We start from the raw sequence: 18,344 nt of genomic DNA on the forward strand, positions 1-18,344 counted from the left end.
TAAACGCACTTAAATAGAGTTGAGGCATTTTTATCAATTTCTGCTTCTCCTTCCAACAGCAGTAATTAACCTCTGGATAGAACAATGCTACAACTTCCCTTCCTAGCTCTTCTGTTCCATTTTTCTGTATTTTTATACTTCTGACATTTATACAGTTTTAAATCTTTTTTAAAAACTATAATGCTAATAGTAGTGCTAAAGGTAGCTCTACTTCTAGAACTAGAAGGGTATCTCAGTGGTAGAATGTCCTGGGCTCAATCCTCAGTATCAAAAATTACACAAAATAAATTCTATTTGTAAACACATTTGGTCCTCTTGTTACAGTTAAAGTTTTCATTTTATGTTTTTATGTTTTGGTGAAAATGGGGATTGAATTGAAGGACTTTCCCTTCCCTCCTCCCTCCCTACCCCCATTTTCTCTCCCTCTTTTTTCTTCCTTCCTTCCTTCCTTGCTTCCTCCCTTCCTCCCTTCCTTCCTTCCTTCCTTCCTTCCTTCCTTCCCCCTTTCTCTCTTTCTCTCTCTCTCTCTCTCTCTTTCTTTCTTTCTCTTGTTCTCTCTTTTTTTCTTTCTGCCAGTCCTAGAGCTTGAAATCAGTCAAGGCCTGAATGCTCTCCCTTAGCTGCTTCTTCAAGTCTATGGCTCTACCACCATAGTTCACTTCTGATTTTTTAATTTTCTTTTATTTTTTTGGTGGTTCATCAGAAATAAGAGTCTAATGGACTTTCTTGTCTGGGCTGGCTTTGAACAGTCGTCCTCAGATCTCAGCCTCCTGAGTAGCTAGGATTACAGGCGTGAGCCACCAGTGCCCAGCTACAACATGTTTTTGGAACAGGGCAATTCAAGGTATGTGCATCCATTAGGACCCATGAACTCAGAGTACCAAAACTTCTTTCTTGGTTTTCTCTTCCTTTTTTCCATATCTACCTAGCTCCTGACAGATTCTCATTTGTATATGCATACATGTTTTTAGTGAGGACCAACCATACGCCAAGCCTGCTGCTAGGATATCCAGCTACATCCAAAGATTTTGTGTAATAGAAAGAAGCATAGGAAAGGGTTTCATATATACAGAGAGAAAGACTTTAATACAGACATATCCCGCTTTGTCTTACACATATATATACACATGCACCCATAGAGCATTTCTAGAAAAAAATATTTTAAACTACAGTAGACAGGTTTAAAGAAAATGAAGCAACAGTAAGGAGCCATGATGTGGAATGCTGGCCAGGTGCGGAGAGAGGCACTGTCAGCCTCAGCCTGCTCAGGAGGGGCCTGCCTGCTCTAGGCATGTGTCACTGTGCTCTGGGTGTAAGAGAGACAAAGCAGCGGAGGGTCCTGTGCCCGGGCCTCTCCACCCATCCTGGGGGGCCCCTGGGAGGACACAAGGGCTGGCCTGAGAAGTAATAACAGGGGCTTCAGTAGTGAGGTACATTCTGGAAAAGGAAGGTTAAGGGCTGTATCGATTGTTTTTTTTTTTAAATATTATTTTAAAGCAGATGCCACCTCTGAGAAGGATCACCAGGTAATATAATACAGTCTCCTAGTTACCTGGAAGACATTTGTGGTGGTGTTCCGCAGAACCTAAAGATACAGACAGTCGGTTTGAGAAAAAGTCCTGCCTGGGCATATGCAGACCGCAGGACACAGAGGAAGCTGGTTCAGACGTGCAGACACAAGTGTACAAGCCGGCGCATGCGCAGAGTGGTGCCCAGCCCCAGTACCAGGAGGTCACTGGAGGCCAGGAGCAGACAGGTTCAGTCTTTTATGGGAAAGCCAGGCTGCTGCCTCCAACTGGTTTTTCTACATCTGCTTTGCTGTCACTTGCAGGCATTCAAAGTACTGACTGCCAACCAGGTGAAGCAGACTTTTCAGGGAGAATAAAAGTCAACAGATTGTGTCCGCAGCCAGGCACACACAAAGCTTCCTTGTAGCTGCATCAAATGCCAGGACCACCAAAGGCTGCAAGAGGCCCATGCCTGCTTCTCACTGACCCTCTAAACAGCCTTTTAGAGTGATATATGACTTGCTTCTTGGTGACATGCGTGCTTAGCTCCTAATGATGCCCGGTGGGCTGATCTAGCTCTGCTTGTTAATTATGTGGTGTGGTAAATTCAGTGACAGGAATTTTTCCAGAGGTGTTTAAAGGTTTCATGCCTCCCCCTCCTCTACTTTTGCCTGGGCAACCTTCAAGTCCCGTGCCTTCCCCTGAGACACAGGCAGCTCCATTGGGACCATGTGCAAACAACAACAGCAACAAAAAGCAGATGGCAGCACTGGGGGTGTGTCCGAACTCGGTAGCAGAAGCACCCAGGAAAGGGTCTGCGAGATGCCAGGCATTGAGGTGCCAGGCATCATGACAACTATTTATATTCACTATCATGTTTAATCTATCCAACACCACTTTGAGGCTGGGATTCTTTGTGCCATTTTATGCTTGGAAAAGCCAAACCTACTAGGGGAAAAGGACACTAGCTAGGAAGTGGCTAACTTTAGGATCCACACTCAAGCCTGCGGGGCTCCGTGCCCCTTCTCTTCCATGCTATACCCCAGGTGCTCATGGGATCCTGCAAGGGTGGTGGAGGTATTCCAGAAGTCAGTGATGGCCTCTGTCCTTGAGTATCCTGTCTCCCTGCCTCCCCACCTTCCATTGATAATGCCCAATGCCAGCACAAGATAAGCCGGTACGTCCTAACTGCAGTGCGGTTCTGCTCCGAACTCAGTGCTGTCACTCCGGCCTGATGATTGATTTGATTAAATCTATAGTGCGTTGGGCTGAACAGCAAAGGAGCAAGGAAATGTTCTGTTGAATAATTCTGAGGAGGGAGGGTTAATACTAGTGCTCATTTAAACAGAGAAACTCTGTAACCAATTCTCCTCCTAGTGAAGGTCACAGCAGCAGGCAATAGTCCATTGATGAGGATTAATTATTTAGGCTAGCTAAACAACATTTATCTCCATGTGAGGATTCAGTTTACTTGAATTAAAATTCCCACTTCTCAAGAGGCAGAGCCTTCATCAGAAAAAAAAGCTATCTATCATTGTCAAGATCCTCCCTTCTTCTATTTTTTAAAATAAACTCTATTTTTCAAACAGCCTAGAGATGACATTTCATTATTGTCCTAGCCTATGATGAACACTGTGACCCACCTTGCTCCCTACCTATTCCTAAATCTGTGAAGATGGCTGCAGGATAGACGGGGTATGGAGCTCTTTGGAAAGCATAGGCACTCCAAAGATCTCCAGCTATCAAAGAGAAGCCATTCAGGGCCATAGCAATGAGCAGAATCCAGTGGCAAAAGGTTCTACGCCCAGTCATACAGCAATGACCTTTGCCAAGAATCCTTACTTCTATGAACTGCCTCATCTGTGAAACAGAGGAAAAGCCTTGGCACTCTCACTAGATCAGGATCTGCGGAGAGAATGAATGCTATTAAAAACATCAACACTGTGAGTCTTTTGCAGTCAGTGCAGCAGAAATCTAAGATGCTAGAGACAGCATGGTGCAGAAGAAAACAGTCCGGGCAGGAAGGCAGGTAGGTACCTGGAATCCCAGCACTGAGGCTGTCACCAACAGGACTTTGTGGGGCTCAGGAAAAAAAGAGGAGTAAGATGTGGCACCATACAGGGATTCTCTAGCTTGCTGTGAGTTTGTTATTACATCTATCCCTTCGCCCTGGGCTATCCCATGATCCTTCCCCAGCAAGAGCCAATCTCATCCAACTAGTGCTTAGGAAAGGAAACCCGGGTGCAGTCTTTGCCAGAGGCAGCCTCTAGCCCTGCCAGCCTCACATGACCTCCGCTTCCCACGCAGGTGAGAAAACCTTGCAGTGCTGCTCCCTGGTCCTCCGCAGGCTGACACAGCGGCTTGGCAAGGTCTGATGTCCCTGAGAGCCATAGGATGGGCAGAATGGAAAACAGCCATTCAAGGTACTGGATTCCACCAGCTCAGGAACCCTGAGGGTGACAGTCACGTGCTCCTAATTCTTACCTTAAGAAAGATCATTAAAATCCACTGCCCACAGAACTGACCGCGTCCTTCCCGCAGGACCATTCCACCGGAACCCAGCAAGGCAGCTCCAGAGTCCAGAGGACCAGAATTAAGCAGCAGGCTGCCTGAAGGATCCCACACTCCTTTTCCATGACAAAAGCCACCAGGTATGGGACCTGGAAAGCCCAGCACCCCCAAGCTGGAATGGCCAGGACCTACCGCGCACCCGCCAGCCCTGGCTGTGGAGCCTCTGCTGGGTCTGGAGCTTCTCTGACAGCGAGCGGCTCTTGGGGAACCTGCGGAAGAGCCGCTGGAGGCGTGCAGTGACCGGTCCAAAGCAGGCGGCCGCCTCCTCATCCTGCCCACCGCTCATCCCGTCTACAGATCAATAGCTCTTCTCTAGGCCTGGCATCAGGAGTGAGGACCAAGTGAGTAGTCACTGGGCTTCAGGAAGGGCTCCAGGTTTCACATGACCTTGATCAGCACCCAGGCCCCGGACTCCAGCACCAGCAAAGACTGACTGACGCTGCCTTCCTCCCAGCTGAGGTCCTTTCCCCTCCTCCTCTCTCAGTGGAAAACGTTCTATTCCTGGGGCTTTTAGCTTGATAAGATAAAAATGCCCCCAACCAAACAGGCTGCTGGAGAGCCTGCCCTGAGCTTCGCTTCTCAGTCTCGCCTGTGAGTCTGAAAATCGATGGCTCCAAAGTTTTAACCGACGACAGAAGTGATCGGTTACCTCCCACCACATGCCTGGCCCAGGAGCTTGTTAATGGATTTCTTTGGGGAAGGTGGATTAATAATGCTTTACCAGCTGTATGGGCTCCTGAGGGACAGACCCGGCTAATTCACATCCTCCTATGATGAGCCGAAGCGGGGAGGGCCTGGAAGGAGGTCGAGTGGCTTGGAAGGGGTCAGACCATTTATCTGAGACAGACACCAGATAGAGAGGAGGTGGCTGGTGAAAGCATATGATCCCGTGACCAGCAGGAGAAAAGAATAGCCTCTCATGAAAAGAGCAGAAGTATTGTCTCTTGCTCTACAACAGTGCTCACTGTGTCCAGTCATTATGACCCAGAAGCAGCTGAGCTCTCACAGAAGAGTTCCTGGACAGGTTCTTGTTGCCCAGGCCAAGACAAAGTACTGCCATCCAGAGACAGCAGCCTTCCCTCCTGGAAAGCCCCTAGAGAGTTGCCCACTGCCAGGCTGCCTAGAGAGCCCAGCCTCACCTGCCCACAACCAGTGAAAGAGGGACATGTCCTTTAACCAGAGGAAATGAGCCGCAGAAGACTCACATGCTGGCCCAAAAAAAAGCCCACATTTGGCCCCTGGTCAGCTTGCGGTAGGCCAGCACTCCAATACCCACAAGTTCAGATACACACTAAAGTGTTGCATATACAACCACCAACTTCTGGCTCAGTGTCTTCCTTGTATCATCCTCTCCAAGGTCAAAGAGAATGCTGAAGGTTATCTGCTATCAAAGGCCATATCTGAAGGCTTAAGAGAAAAAAATGTTCACTAGGATCCTTCAAGGCACCCCAATCACCTGCCTTTCTCATAGAAATCCTGTCTGGATCATTCTGCCTTGTAGAGGGCCTTATATCTACCCAGAGGAAAGATGGATGTGAGTGGTGTGGGCCTGTAATCCTAGCAATGACAGGAAACCTTAAATAGGTAAATCTTGGCCTAGGTGGGAATCAAGAGTCTATTTCTGGCTGGGTGCCAGTGGCTCACACTTGTAATCCTAGCTACTCAGGAGGCTGAGATCAAAGGATCAAAGTTCAAAGCCAGCCCAGGGTCTGTGAGATTGTCATCTCCAATTAACCACCAGAAAACCAGAAGTGGCACTGTGGCTCAAAGTGGTAGAGCACTGAACTTGAGCAAAAGGGCTCAGGGACAGTGCCCAAACCCTGAGTTCAAGCCTCATGACTGACAAAAGAAAAAATCTATTCTGAAAAACAAGGGCAATAGCCTGGGTCAGCAATATCATGCCAGTCTGGTAAGCATAAGACCCTGAGTTCAAACCCTAACACTGTAAAAAGTAAACACAAAATACAGAAATATAGTGGTATGTGCCTATAATCTCAGCTAGAAGGGAGGCTGAGGCAGGAGAATCTCATTTGAGGACAACATGAAAACTTGGAAAGATTCTGTTTCAAAATTTAAAAAACAAAATTAAAAGTTCTAGAAGTGTAACTAAGTGATAGAATGTTTACCTAGCATGGATGGGGCTCTGGGCTCTTCAGTATCACCAAAAGATGCTACCCTTCCTCAGACCCAGATACTAATTCTCTTTCCCTAATGCTTCCTCAGGAAAATCGGGACACCTGTGGTCCTTCTTGAGTGGCCCTTTAGTTTACCAAGTAGCCTCTGCACTAGAAAAGGGTCAGAAGTAATTCCAGGTACTTGGAACCATTGAGCATGGGCTGGAAGGCTAGATTTTCTGCCCCACTCCACCTCTGACCCTGGTACCTGAGCTCTCCAAGAGACTCCAAAAACTTATGCCTGGCGGGGCACAGGCGAGGGCTGCATTCCCATCTCAGCCCCCAGAGGGGAGAGAGGACATGAGTGCCGGGGAAATGTTAAAACAATGTCCCATCTAGGCTAATGGATAAGCTGACTCCTCTTCTCTTTTTCTCTTCATCAGTGCTGGGCATGGAACCCGGACCCCTGTGCATGCTTGGGTAAATGTACCACTCAGCTACACTTCCAGAGCTGAAGTTTGTATTCACAACCTCACACTCTTGCTCACTCTACCATTTGAGCCCACTTTTCTACTTCTGGCTTTTTGCTGATAACTTGGAAAGAGTCTCTTGGATTTGTCTGCCTGGGCTGGCTTCAAATCATGATCCTCAGATCTTAGTCTCCTGAGTATCTAGGATCATAGGCAAGAGCCACCGGCACTGGCTTCCAGAGCTGTTCCTTGAACAGGTTAAGCTACAGGGGAAGCCAGCAGAAAAGAATTCTAAGAGACTGGAGACAGGGCTTTGGGACACACTACAGTATCCCTGATCCATCGGAAAGTGGGTAGGCTTTGTCCTACAGTGTAGTCTAGGAGAATGTGTGTGGTCATCTCTTGCTGCCACTGATGCCCAAGCACTGACCCGGTCACCCCCATGCTAAAGGCAGTCCAGAAAGGGAAAAACAGAATTTAAAGCAACCGCTTTCATCATCTTAAGGGCTGGGGATATGATATAGCCTCACCTCCAGACACCCCATTTATGTAAAAACAGATTGCTTTTAAAAACACTCACCAGCAGGACAGGCCTTCGCTCAGAGCGTACACAACCCTTCCTCTCAAGTCTCGAGTTACAGCTAGATGGAGTCTGTGTTCCATTCACATGGCAAGGCATCTCTGAGGCTGTCTGCATTGTTAATACTTTCCTCAGTTTCAGAAAGCATATAATGATTGCAACAGAAAACACCAAACCTTCCACTTCCCTTCCGCTTGGATTGGAAATGCAGCCACCTCCGAGTGAGTGAGCGAGCAAGTGAGCAAGCCAGGGCTGCAGACAATGATACCTGCTCCCGGAGGTGAGGCTGCCCTAGGGGAGTATGCAGAGTTCAGATGGGGACTTTTCCAGAAGTGCTGTCTCTCCCATACCACTGCCGGGGAGTACAGCCAGAGATCTATAATATAGCCCTGTTTATTCTCCATCCCCTATCCTAGTCTTTTTGACCCCAGCTCTCCTCTCTGGGATGCAGATTGCTAATTCTTCTTTGGTTCCTCGCTCTGTCACAAACTCTGACAGCTGGGTCATGGTGAGGGAGAGGCATGGAATACAAGGTCTGCCTGCTTTTCTACACCCACCCACCCCTGCACATCCCTAACACCAATGAGCTATAGATTCTCCTGCTGGCTCACTGATCCCTGAACTCACTCTCTTTTTATTCTGTATCTATTATCATTGTTATCATCATCATCATCTTGGACATTTATTTTTTGTGTGTGTGCTAATACTGGGGCTTGAACTCAAGGGCCCAAGCTCTGACTTGCCATGTATATTCAAGGCTAGTGCTCTACCACTTTGAGGTACAGTTTCACTTCTGGTGTTTTTTTTCCCCCCTAGTTAATTGGAGGTAAGAGTGGTGTAGACTTTTCTATCCAGGCTGGCTTCGAACCTCAATCCTTAAATCTCAGCCTCCTGAGTAGCTGGGATTACAGATAGGAGCCACCTGAGCCTCCCTTGTGGCGTCAACATGGATTGGCAGAAGGGAGGCATATGAATAAGGAAACTCAACCAGGTATGACCAACGATGCCAGCTCAGGAGGCAGAATGCTTTGCTGATGTCCTTTTGGCTAGGGGGACGGGAGATGTCACTTGACTTCCTTGAAGGCTGCATTTCCTCATCTGTGAAAGGCCGTGATTAAGCCACCCCCACCCACAGCACATAGATAGCACATGTGACAATGCTCTTAATACAGCCATGTGGGGTAAACATTCCCTCTGCGCCTACCAGCTCCTAGCCATTCCTACCTCTCTCTATGCCACGGGCGCTCTCATCTCAGCAGGTTCCCAGAACACAACGAGCATCTTCAGCCAACTCAATGATAACCCCCCTTCCCAGATCTAACATCCAACAGAAGCAAAACATAAAAGGATTGTGTGTGTGTGTGTGTCTGTGTCTGTGTCTGTGTGTGCACGTGCCAGCACTAGGGCTTGAACTCAGGGCTTCATAATCTCCTTAGCTATTTTGCTTAAAGCTAGCATTCTACCATTTGAGCCATGCCCCCACTTCCAGCTTTTTTGCTAGTTAATTGGAAATAAGTTTTAAGAACTTTAATTCCAGGTTGGCTTCCAACCTCGATCCTTAGATCTCAACCTCCTGAGTAGCTAGGATTATACTTGTGAGCCATCAGTGCCTGGTATAAAAGGGTATTTTTTTTTAAAAAAAGAGAAACAATATTGTGTTAGTATTAGGCCTGATCTCATGAGCCTGTGGTCCAATTCCGTCAAGGTGTCTGTAAACTGAGTTTGAATTCTCCAGCAGCCCCAGACAATAGCCACTATGGGCATATGGATAAGACCAACCCTGCCCCAGAAATGTGTTTGTTCAAGAGGTAGGGAGGGGGGCAGGGTGGAGCAGGGTTCCTCCACTAAAGAGTAAACATGGCCCAGCCTTGCTTCAGTCACAGGTGACTGTCGCACTTAGCCACCTGCCTGCCCGTCCAGTGACACACAAGAATGGGCAGACTGGACATAGAACACCATCTTCTTACAATCCCTCAGTACAATGCCATCCTTGTGTCTTCCAATGGACCAGGCCAGTCGGTTCAGGTAGAAAATCCTAAAGAAAATCAGGATCCACACGCCTGTAATCCTAGCTACTCAGGAGGCTGAGATCTGAGGATCACAGTTCAAAGCCAGCCCAGGCAGGAAAGTCCCTGAGACTCTTATCTCCAATAAACCACTCAGAAAACTGGAAGTGGTGCTGTGGATCAAGTGGTAGAGCACTAGCCTTGAGCTGAAGAGCTGAGGGACAGTGCTCAGGCCCAGAGTTCAAGACCTGTGACTGAGGAAAGAAAGAAAGAAAGAAAGAAAGAAAGAAAGAAAGAAAGAAAGAAAGAAAGAAAGAAAGAAAGAAAGAAAGAAAGAAAGAAAGAAAGAACGAGGAAGGAAGGAAGGAAGGGAGAAAGAAAGAGAGAAATGAAGGAAGGAAGGGAGGGAGGGAGGGAGGAACGGAGGGAGGGAGGGAGGGAGGGAGGGAGGGAGGGAGGGAAGGAGGGAGGGAGGGAGGAAGGAAGGAAGGAAGGAATAGAAAAGAAAAGAAAATCTGGAATCAGGTGCTGGTAGCTCATGCCGCTAATCCTACCTACTCAGAAGGCTGAGATGTGAGGATCGATGCCCGAAGCCAGCCTGAGAAGAAAAGCCTACGAAACTCTTATATCCACTTAACCAGCAAAAATCTAAAGCTGGAACCGTGGCTCAAATGGTAGTGTCTGCTTTGAGTGAAAAAGATGCCAAGTGAGAGACCCAGAGTTCAAGCCCCCAAAATATCAAGAATGGAAAAGAAAATCTGGGATCTGCTTCAGCTTCCAGGGATCAGCAGACCCCTCAGCCAAGAAAAGTTATTCTCCATCCTGTATGTCCTCTGGTGCCAGGGGCCACTCCATGTGCCTCCTCTTTCCTCTCTTAAGAGAGGAAAAAAGACCCAAATCCTATAGATTTCCCTGTGGATGCGGCTCTCGTGTACTTTCTCTACTTAGGAACTACAAGCAGGCTAGAAGAGGGCAGCGTGGATGTACAGCAACTTCCACCCATGACATGGCATGGACAGGCCTCGGAGTCTCCCAGACATGTCTCCTCAGCACAGCATGTGGTGCTCAGAGAAACCAAATACACCTCCCCTTTACCCTCCCCCCAGCTGTGAGGCAAGTTAGCCTTGACCTGGAGACAGGAGTACTGTAACTATTAGCAAGGATTTATATAGTAAAAGAGAGTACCATAGGGAAAAATAGGAAAGGAAGGAGAAACATCTCTGTCTTTGCGTGAAGATGAGAGTTCGCCAACACTCATCTATTCCACCAAGGCCTTGGCTCCAAGGATCGGCCTTCTGCCTTATCTGACATCATCACCTCAGCCTCCTCATTCTTTCCCCTAAAGCCCAAAGTCTGGCTCTGCTCCCCTCCCAACCCTGAGCTCCAGCCTGGACACAGGGAGAGAAGTCTGCCAAAACTCTTAGGAAAAAAAAAAATACAAAACCCCAAAGTGACTAAATGCAAAACCATCTCTCCAGTCAGGGCTGGCCTTTGCAGTCAGCTGCCGCCAGCACTTCCTGACCCAGCCAGGGGAGAGCACGAACAGCCCTGAGGAAGGGTGGGTGGCTAAGGAACAGAGGCCAAGAGGGGAGACTGAAGCTGAGGGTGAGCAGGGAGCACCCGCAGCATCCTGGGCTGGAAGAGGAGGCTGCAGGAATGGGTGTTCCCATGCTTTGACACCCACAGATACCCACCCTCCAGACAGACTTTGCCATCCCAGGAATGTGAGCAGGAAGGGCTTTTGATGATGTCAGACACAGCTTTACAGGTTCCTCATTGGTCTTAATAATACCCTCTGCAGGGTAAACTGAAGAGAGAGGGGAGGGTGTGGAAAGCCAGAGGGAGCCCCTCTGGGAAAGCACATGGGTGCAGTACCCACCCATAGCTGTGCCATGCCAGCCCTCTGAGAGAGGAGGGCTGGCACAGGGCCCACAGGTGGGGAATGACTTGAGTGCTGGAGATGGCCTCCAAGGTTGGCAGACCTGTTTGAATTATCCCTATCTGAGAGATCCTGACCTTACTTCGGCTCCTCCCAAGGTGGACAGGTAAGTCCTGGGCAGGTGCGATCGTGGCAGACGCATTCCTGCATTGACCTCCTGAGTTATTCTGAAGATGAAGCAAGCATAAAACCCTTGGGCTCCTCAAAGCAAAGGCACTAGTGACATGTAGAGAATTCTTCCTGGATTCATTCTCAGACCTGGGCTGGGCCTGGCCTGAGACTGACCCACACATACTTCACCCACACATAGAAGATGGCTCCCTGACAGGATGAATTTGCTCCACCAGGCAGGTAGGGTCTTTGGGGACAGGGCTGGAGTGGTTTTTCTGTCACTCAGGGCCTACCAGACAGGCCTGGCACAGGCTGATCCAACAGCAAACTTAGGGAAAAGAGAGGAAATCCCAGGCAGAGCCCTCAGTGCTGAGGGGAGATGTCAATTTGCTTCCATCTAATAACTCTGCAGGATCAGCAGGCGCATGCACACATTCATTACCAAGTCTAATTAGGCTGGCAGACAAGTGGCATTAATCATTTTTGACTGTACCTGGGATTCGAGCCCCCCATACTCCCATAATCAGAAAATTTCATGCTCTGATGAATGGGGGGAAATGAAGCTCACATTTAATCCTTTCACTTTTCATCTTTTGAGAAGACAGGAAGCAGGAAGGGGAGGAAAAACGAGGGAGTGTGTGTGTGTGTTGAAGATTGGAGGAGAGGCTCAGCTTCTGGAAAGCATGCCATTGTCCAACATCTCCATGTCCCCTCACACACACCCTCCCAAAGGCCATGTTTCCATGAAGAAGACCCCAATTAGACCCCAGACGAGAGGAGGGGCTGAGGATGAGAGATTGCCACCATCCTTAACAACAAAACATTCATTTCTGCAGGCTTCATTTTCCTAGCTTCCAAAGCCAAACGTGGGTCTAAACCAAGAAAAACACAGGCCACACACACCAGCACCACACTGTGTACTAAACAAACACCTTCCAAGTGCCCAAGGCAAATACAGAAGCCAGCGGGACCGCAAAGAACCACTTCCAAGATGCCTGTGATGAAGACCTCCCTCTGTTGCCCGGAAAGTCATTGCCAGTGTCCCCCAGAACCCACAAATAGGGCCAGGCCAGGCTGTCACATGGGCAGTGCCAGTCCTGTAGATGGTTGGGTGAAACCCAACAAGAGCTAGGAAGGTTGGCCAAGGAGCCCTGGGGAACACTAGCCAGGCTTGATAGGGAAGTCATTGTGCCACCCTGAGCATTGTGCCACACTTCACAGCAAACACTCGCACTCACACCATAATTAAAGTCTATAGCCAGAGAGGGAGGTCAGGGCACTGAAGCCCCAGGGCCCCCATTCCAACCCAATCATAACACGTCATGGTTCCAAATACGTGTCCCTTCAGTAAGACTGACTGGGGTGGTAGAGATGTGACACTTACTGACAACGTAAAGGGCCATCTGCGCCGCTCCTCCTGAGCGTGGTAGTTCACCTGGGTTTCCCTAGCCCAGGAGGGCTGCCATACACACACCAAAAAAAGGGAAAGAATGGTAAAAGGCCAGCTCTAAATGCCTTCCACAGAACAAAGGGATCATCGGTGAGAACAAAGCCCAAGGGCAGCTGGTGAGTTTCTTGGGTTATTTGCTGTTGATGGTTCAAGGCTGGAAATGGATCCTCACCATAATCATTCCACCCCAAACATACACCGGTGTCACAGCACCATTTTCCTGGATGCTCCCCCCTTCCCCGCTTCTCTCCCTCAGTATATATGCACAAATCCCCTCCCGGGGTTCCTTCTCTAACCAGCATGATGTCTCTCATTCCCCAAAATCAGTATTAGCGCTGAACTTTCTTCTTAGCAAACCCAGCATTAAGCAGAACTCAGAGGCTTTGAAGCAGGGGTAAGCTTAAGTTGGGCAGATAGTGCAAATACGATCTTCTAATGTTTCTTTAACCAAAGCCCACTTGACCAATGTGGCTCCACTCAGTGTCAGCTCCTACGCAGACTGGTGTCATCCAGGTACCCATTGCTTTCTGCTTGTCTCCAACAGCTGGGGGGTGGAATAGTACAAACACCGGGACTGTTACCTCTTGAAATGATGCCTGGCACTTTCCTGGGTTGGAGTGGTACACAAAGAACCCGTCACAAAAGAGTCTCAGCCCCTGGCGTGCTGTGAAGATGCTCCTCAGCCAGAAGCCGCTGCCTCCTCCCATGAACACTGAACAGGACGCCATTCCCAAGACACACCGAGGGCCCAAACTTGCTGGGCACTTCCCTCCTCCCTCAACTGAGCAATCCGGCAGAGTTGGAACACAGCACCTGCCGCTTCGAGAGATAATTCAAAAAGTGTCACCAGCTCAGGCTGATACAGCCCTTGAGTGGCGGGGGACAGTTGTCACCTTCATGCTGAATTAAACATTCATTTTGTATTTTGCCCTGTCCTCTTCTAAGCACTTTACATATTCAGGATAAATCCACTGAAGTCTTACATTAACAAGACAATTTTTTCTCCCCTCAACCCCACACTTTTTTTTTTTTGGATGCTAGTTCTAGGGCTTGATTCAGGACCTGGGCACTGTTCCTTAGCTTTTTTCACTCAAGGCTGGTACTCTACCACTTAAGCCACCCCTAGCTTTTTTTCTGGCTTTTTTTCCCTAGTAAATTGGAGATAAGAGTCTCATAGACTTTTCTGCCCAAACCTCAGTCCTCAGATGTCAGCCTCCTCTGTAGCTAGGATTACAGATGTGAGTCACCATTTTTTGAAAACAAAGAAACAGAAGACAAAGATGCACAACATCACACAAAACAAGGTGGTGGTCAGGACTCCATCCCAGGACTTTCCTCCCCGAGCCCCATGAGGTTTTGGTCCTTCCTTTTCAAAATAAAGATAAAATAAATCAACTCTGCCTTGAAATTAGACCTTCAATTTAAAAGCAGGGTGCTTGAGCCTGGCATCAATGGCTCATATCTGTAATCCTAGTTTCTCAAGGGGCTGAGATCTGAGTAGCATGGGTCAACGCCAGCCCAGGCAAGAAATTTCATGAGACTTTTTTTTTTTTTTTTTGGAGTCCGGTCGTGGGGCCTGAACTCTGGGCCTGGGCACTGTTCCTCAGCTCTTCAGCTCAAGGCTAGCACTCTACCATTTGAGCCACAGTGCCACTTCCAGCTTTTTTCTTTTTGCTTATGTGGTGCTGTGGAATCGAACCCAGGGCCTCAGGCATGCAAGGCAAGTGCTCTGCCACTGAGCCACCTTCCCAGCCCCTCATGAGATTCTTATTTCCAATTAACCACTTAAAAATTGAAAGTGTTAACACTGTGGTCCAACTGGTAGAGTGCTATCCTTCAATACAAAATCTCAGGAACAGTGCCCAGACCCTGAATTCAAACCCCAGGAGCGCGCGCATGCACACACACACACACACACACACACACACACACACACACACACACACATCAGGATTCTTGGTGGATATGGCCTGCCAGCCAAACTTGTACGTTAGAACATTTCTCAACTTTTTCCAGCCAACACAGCTCACGCTTAGTTAAATATTAATAACAACAAACAGAGACCTCTCTAGAGCCCCTTGATTCCAGTTCTGCTTCTTTTCTGGTATTCAGCTATCACTAGTTGGTATTAAACTAACTATGTAGCCCAAGAAAGGACTTTGTAGCCAGGGGTAGTGGCACATGCCTGTAATCCCAGCCACACAGGAAGCAGAGTTAGGGTGATATGAGTTCAAGTAAGCCTAGGCAAAGACAGTGAGAATTATAATTACAAATAAAAATGAGAGGGCTGGGGGGTGTAGCTCAAATGATAAAGTATTTGTGTGACATATACAATGTTCAACCCACAGTACCATTTTCTTTTTTTTGCTTATGTGGTGCTGAGGAATGGAACCCAGGGCCTCGTGCATGCAAGGCAAGTGCTCTACCACTGAGCCACCTTCCCAGCCCCACAGTACCATTTAAAAAAAGTAGCAAATGGACTTTCCCAATCATACACAACGTACTAGATACTGTCTGCACCTAGTTTTTCTGTCCCTAATTTTTTTTTATAACCTCAGCAAGGGAAAGAAACAACTCTAATGCAATGTGAGGATTTAATCTGGAACATTATAGAGATGCTCACACACATACATCATTACCACAAACCAAAAACAATCAAAAAGTTCTGTGCAAATTTTCCTACGATTGGTATGTCCTTAAAAGTCTAAATACAAACAAGAACGCAGATTTCCAATAAGACCCATCCAGTGAGGACACAGCCTCTCCTAGGTTAGGGGTGAAGTAAAGCACCCAGGACCACTGGGAAAGTGAGAGCAGGCATCTTATTTAAGAGCAGGAGGCATTAGATTCTCCTGTGAGGTCAGAGACATTTACCAGGCCTTCTGTACACAAATGGACCTCTGTAACTTTTACTTTTTCCTTCTTAACTGGCACCTGCACTGAGGTGGTGGTGTGTGTGTGTGTGTGTGTGTGTGTGCCAGTACTGTGGCTTGAACTCAGGGTTCTGTCCCTTGGCTTTTTTGCTCAAGGCAAGGGCTCTACCACTTGAGGCACAGCTCCACTTCTAGCTTTTCTTGGGGGTGGTTAAGTGGAGATAAAAGTCTCATAGTCTTTCCTGTCCTGTGATGCTGTCTTTGGACCATGGTCCTCAGATCTCAGCCTCTTGGGTGGCTAGGATTACAAGCAGGAGCCACCTGCACCTGGCTTAGGCACTGAGTCCTGACAGGAAGACCAGGATCAGTTTAAATGCAGTCATCCCCTTCCACTGCCCCTGGTTTAGAGTCCGAACTCTCCTTCCCAGCAGCCAGCTGCAGGAGGAGGCACACAAAGCCCCTCAATTACCCACTGCCCAGAGAGGAAAGGTAGGGCTTTCCTGACAAGGGCTGGGGATGGAGCTGCTGCAGCTGGCCAGCGCTGCCGCAGGAGCTGTGGGGCGGCTGATGTGGGGGAAGGGCTCTTGTGAAAGATGCAAACCACAATCCATTTCCAGAGATGCTTGCCATTGTCTGCACTTAGTGCTTTGGATATTTAAAGTGTCTACATACACACAGGGCTCTGGATCTCCTCTGTTAAGGTAGCAACAGCAAATGCACGGCTTGGAGGAGGTGGGGGGGGGGGGGGACACACGTCTCATTGCAGGAGGAAAAAACAATATATGCCAAGAAGGTTGTGGCTCTGATCAGAAAAATCTCCACACTGGGTGCCCAGTGTTTCGCAGTCAGGGCTGAGAAGAGCGGGCCTCAGGAGGCAACTGGAGGGGCACCGGGGAGGAAGGGTCCTTGCAGGGGTCACCCTGGGGCAGGGTGGAGCGTGATGTGAGGGAGGATGCAGGAACCTAGGAGAAGATCGACGAGGCGGCAGGGCACACCCTGGAGCCCCAACCCTGGAGCAGAATCCCAAGGGGTCAGAGGTGGAAAGCGGGAGGGGGGCACACGCAGGCTCCCGGGGACCTCGGGCTCTCCAGCCCTCATAGTCCGTTTCCATCCAAAGTCTAGCTGCATCATCTCCTCCCTGTGCCAACAGAGTTCCAGCCGGGACCACAGGCGGACATTTCCCCCACTCCCTGTACCGCACAGAGGTCAAGTAATCACCTCGGCATCTACCACTTCCAAGAGCTTACAAACTAAAACCAGAGGTGCCACCGAATGACCTTGTGGGCTGACCATCAACTCCAACGCGGAGCTCGCACGCTGGCATCAAGGGGGCTGGGACACGCACCTGTCAGCAGAGAGGTGCTTGTGGAGCATACGGCAAACCCACGCTGGTCGGCGGGCAGTCACTGCAGGGTACCAGGCTGGGGGGGGGGGCGGTAGGAGCAGAGCATCCTTAGGGATCACCTGTCTTGATGCTGGGTCTCCCCTGGAGCCACAGGGGGCAGTGCCCCTTGCCCCCCCCAGGCAGCCCCGCGCCTCGACCCCCCCGAACCCCTCCTCGCAGCCCCTCGCCCAGCGCCCGAGGCCTGGCCCCGCGCCCCGACCCTCCCCCCGCAGCCCCGCGCCCCGACCCCCGACCCCCCCCCTGCAGCCCCGCGCCCGGCGCCCGCGCCCCGGCCCCGCACCCCTCCCCACCCCGCAGCCTCGCACCCGGAGCCCGCGGCTCGGCCCCGCACCCCTCCCCACCCACCCCGCAGCCTCGCACCCGGAGCCCGCGCCCCGGCCCCGCGCCCCTCCCCACCCCGCAGCCCCGCGCCCGGCGCCCGCGCCCCGGCCCCGCGCCCCTCCCCACCCCGCCCCGGTACTCACGGGCGCAGCGCAGCGCCGGCCGCAGCACCTCGCGTCCGCACAGGTCGCACCAGCCCGGCGCGCCCGGCAGCGCCAGTTCCACGAAGCGGTGGCCCTCGCCTCGTTCGGCCGGGACGCGGGGATCGTGCGGCTGCTCGAAGATGCTCCGCACGTCGCGGGGCCGGGGCGCTCCAGGCCGCCGCCGCAGTCTCGGCTGCAGCCCAGGCCGGAGAGGGCGAGCGGGGCGCGAAGCCCGGGGCTGGGGTTCCGAGCCTCCCCGGGGTGCTCTCCGCGCGCCGCGCCCCTCGTGCGCCCCGGGCGCCGTGGAGAGGGACGCGGGGACGCAGCGGCGCGACGGGCGGCCGGGGGGCGGCGGCAGCGGCGGCGACTCCGCGCCGCTCAGGCTCTGCAGATAACGCGGCGGTTCGGGGTCCAAGAGCAGCGGGTAGGGGCGCTGCCCGATGGCCGGGGACGCCATGGCTAAGCCGAGCCCGGGGGCGGCGGCCGCCGGAGCTGCGGGCGGACGCGCGGGCGGCGCGAGGACTCCCGAGCCGGCCCGAGAGAAGGGGCGGCGCCGGCCGAGCGCGCTTTTAAAGGGACCGCAGCCCGCGGGGCGGGGCGAGGGCGGGGCGGGGGCGGGGCGGCGCCGGAGCGGCAGGGACCGCGACCCGTGAGAACCACCGACGCGGCCTGGGCTGGGGGCGCAGGGGCGGACCAGAGCCAGTAGGGGTTTAGGGGCGCCTGCTGCGGATGAGGGGGTGCATCCCCGACCACCCGGGCCGTGAAGGGTTCTGCCCTGGTCAAGGTTCCCTGCGGCTCTCCACTCTGAGGGCGCACGTTTCTGGAAGGGCTTCGGTCCCCATCCCTGCTCCCT

The 18,344-nt window shown here is 51.0% G+C and overlaps 1 protein-coding gene across 2 annotated transcripts in view; it reads right to left on the reverse strand.

Moving 5' to 3' along the window:
* Rassf5 (Ras association domain family member 5) overlaps positions 1–17,951 on the reverse strand; it is a 63,133-nt gene extending 45,182 nt beyond the window's left edge. For both annotated transcript variants that reach the window (XM_042681351.1, XM_042681352.1), the window contains exon 1: positions 17,492–17,951. In XM_042681351.1, the coding sequence (XP_042537285.1) occupies positions 17,492–17,948 (457 nt within the window). In that variant the 5' untranslated portion in view covers positions 17,949–17,951. The remainder of the gene's footprint in view (positions 1–17,491) is intronic.
* Positions 17,952–18,344: the final 393 nt, after the last annotated feature.

The sequence above is a fragment of the Dipodomys spectabilis genome, unplaced genomic scaffold (assembly GCF_019054845.1).
Source record: "Dipodomys spectabilis isolate Male_0828 unplaced genomic scaffold, ASM1905484v1 ptg000069l, whole genome shotgun sequence".
NCBI classification, from domain to species: domain Eukaryota; kingdom Metazoa; phylum Chordata; class Mammalia; order Rodentia; family Heteromyidae; genus Dipodomys; species Dipodomys spectabilis.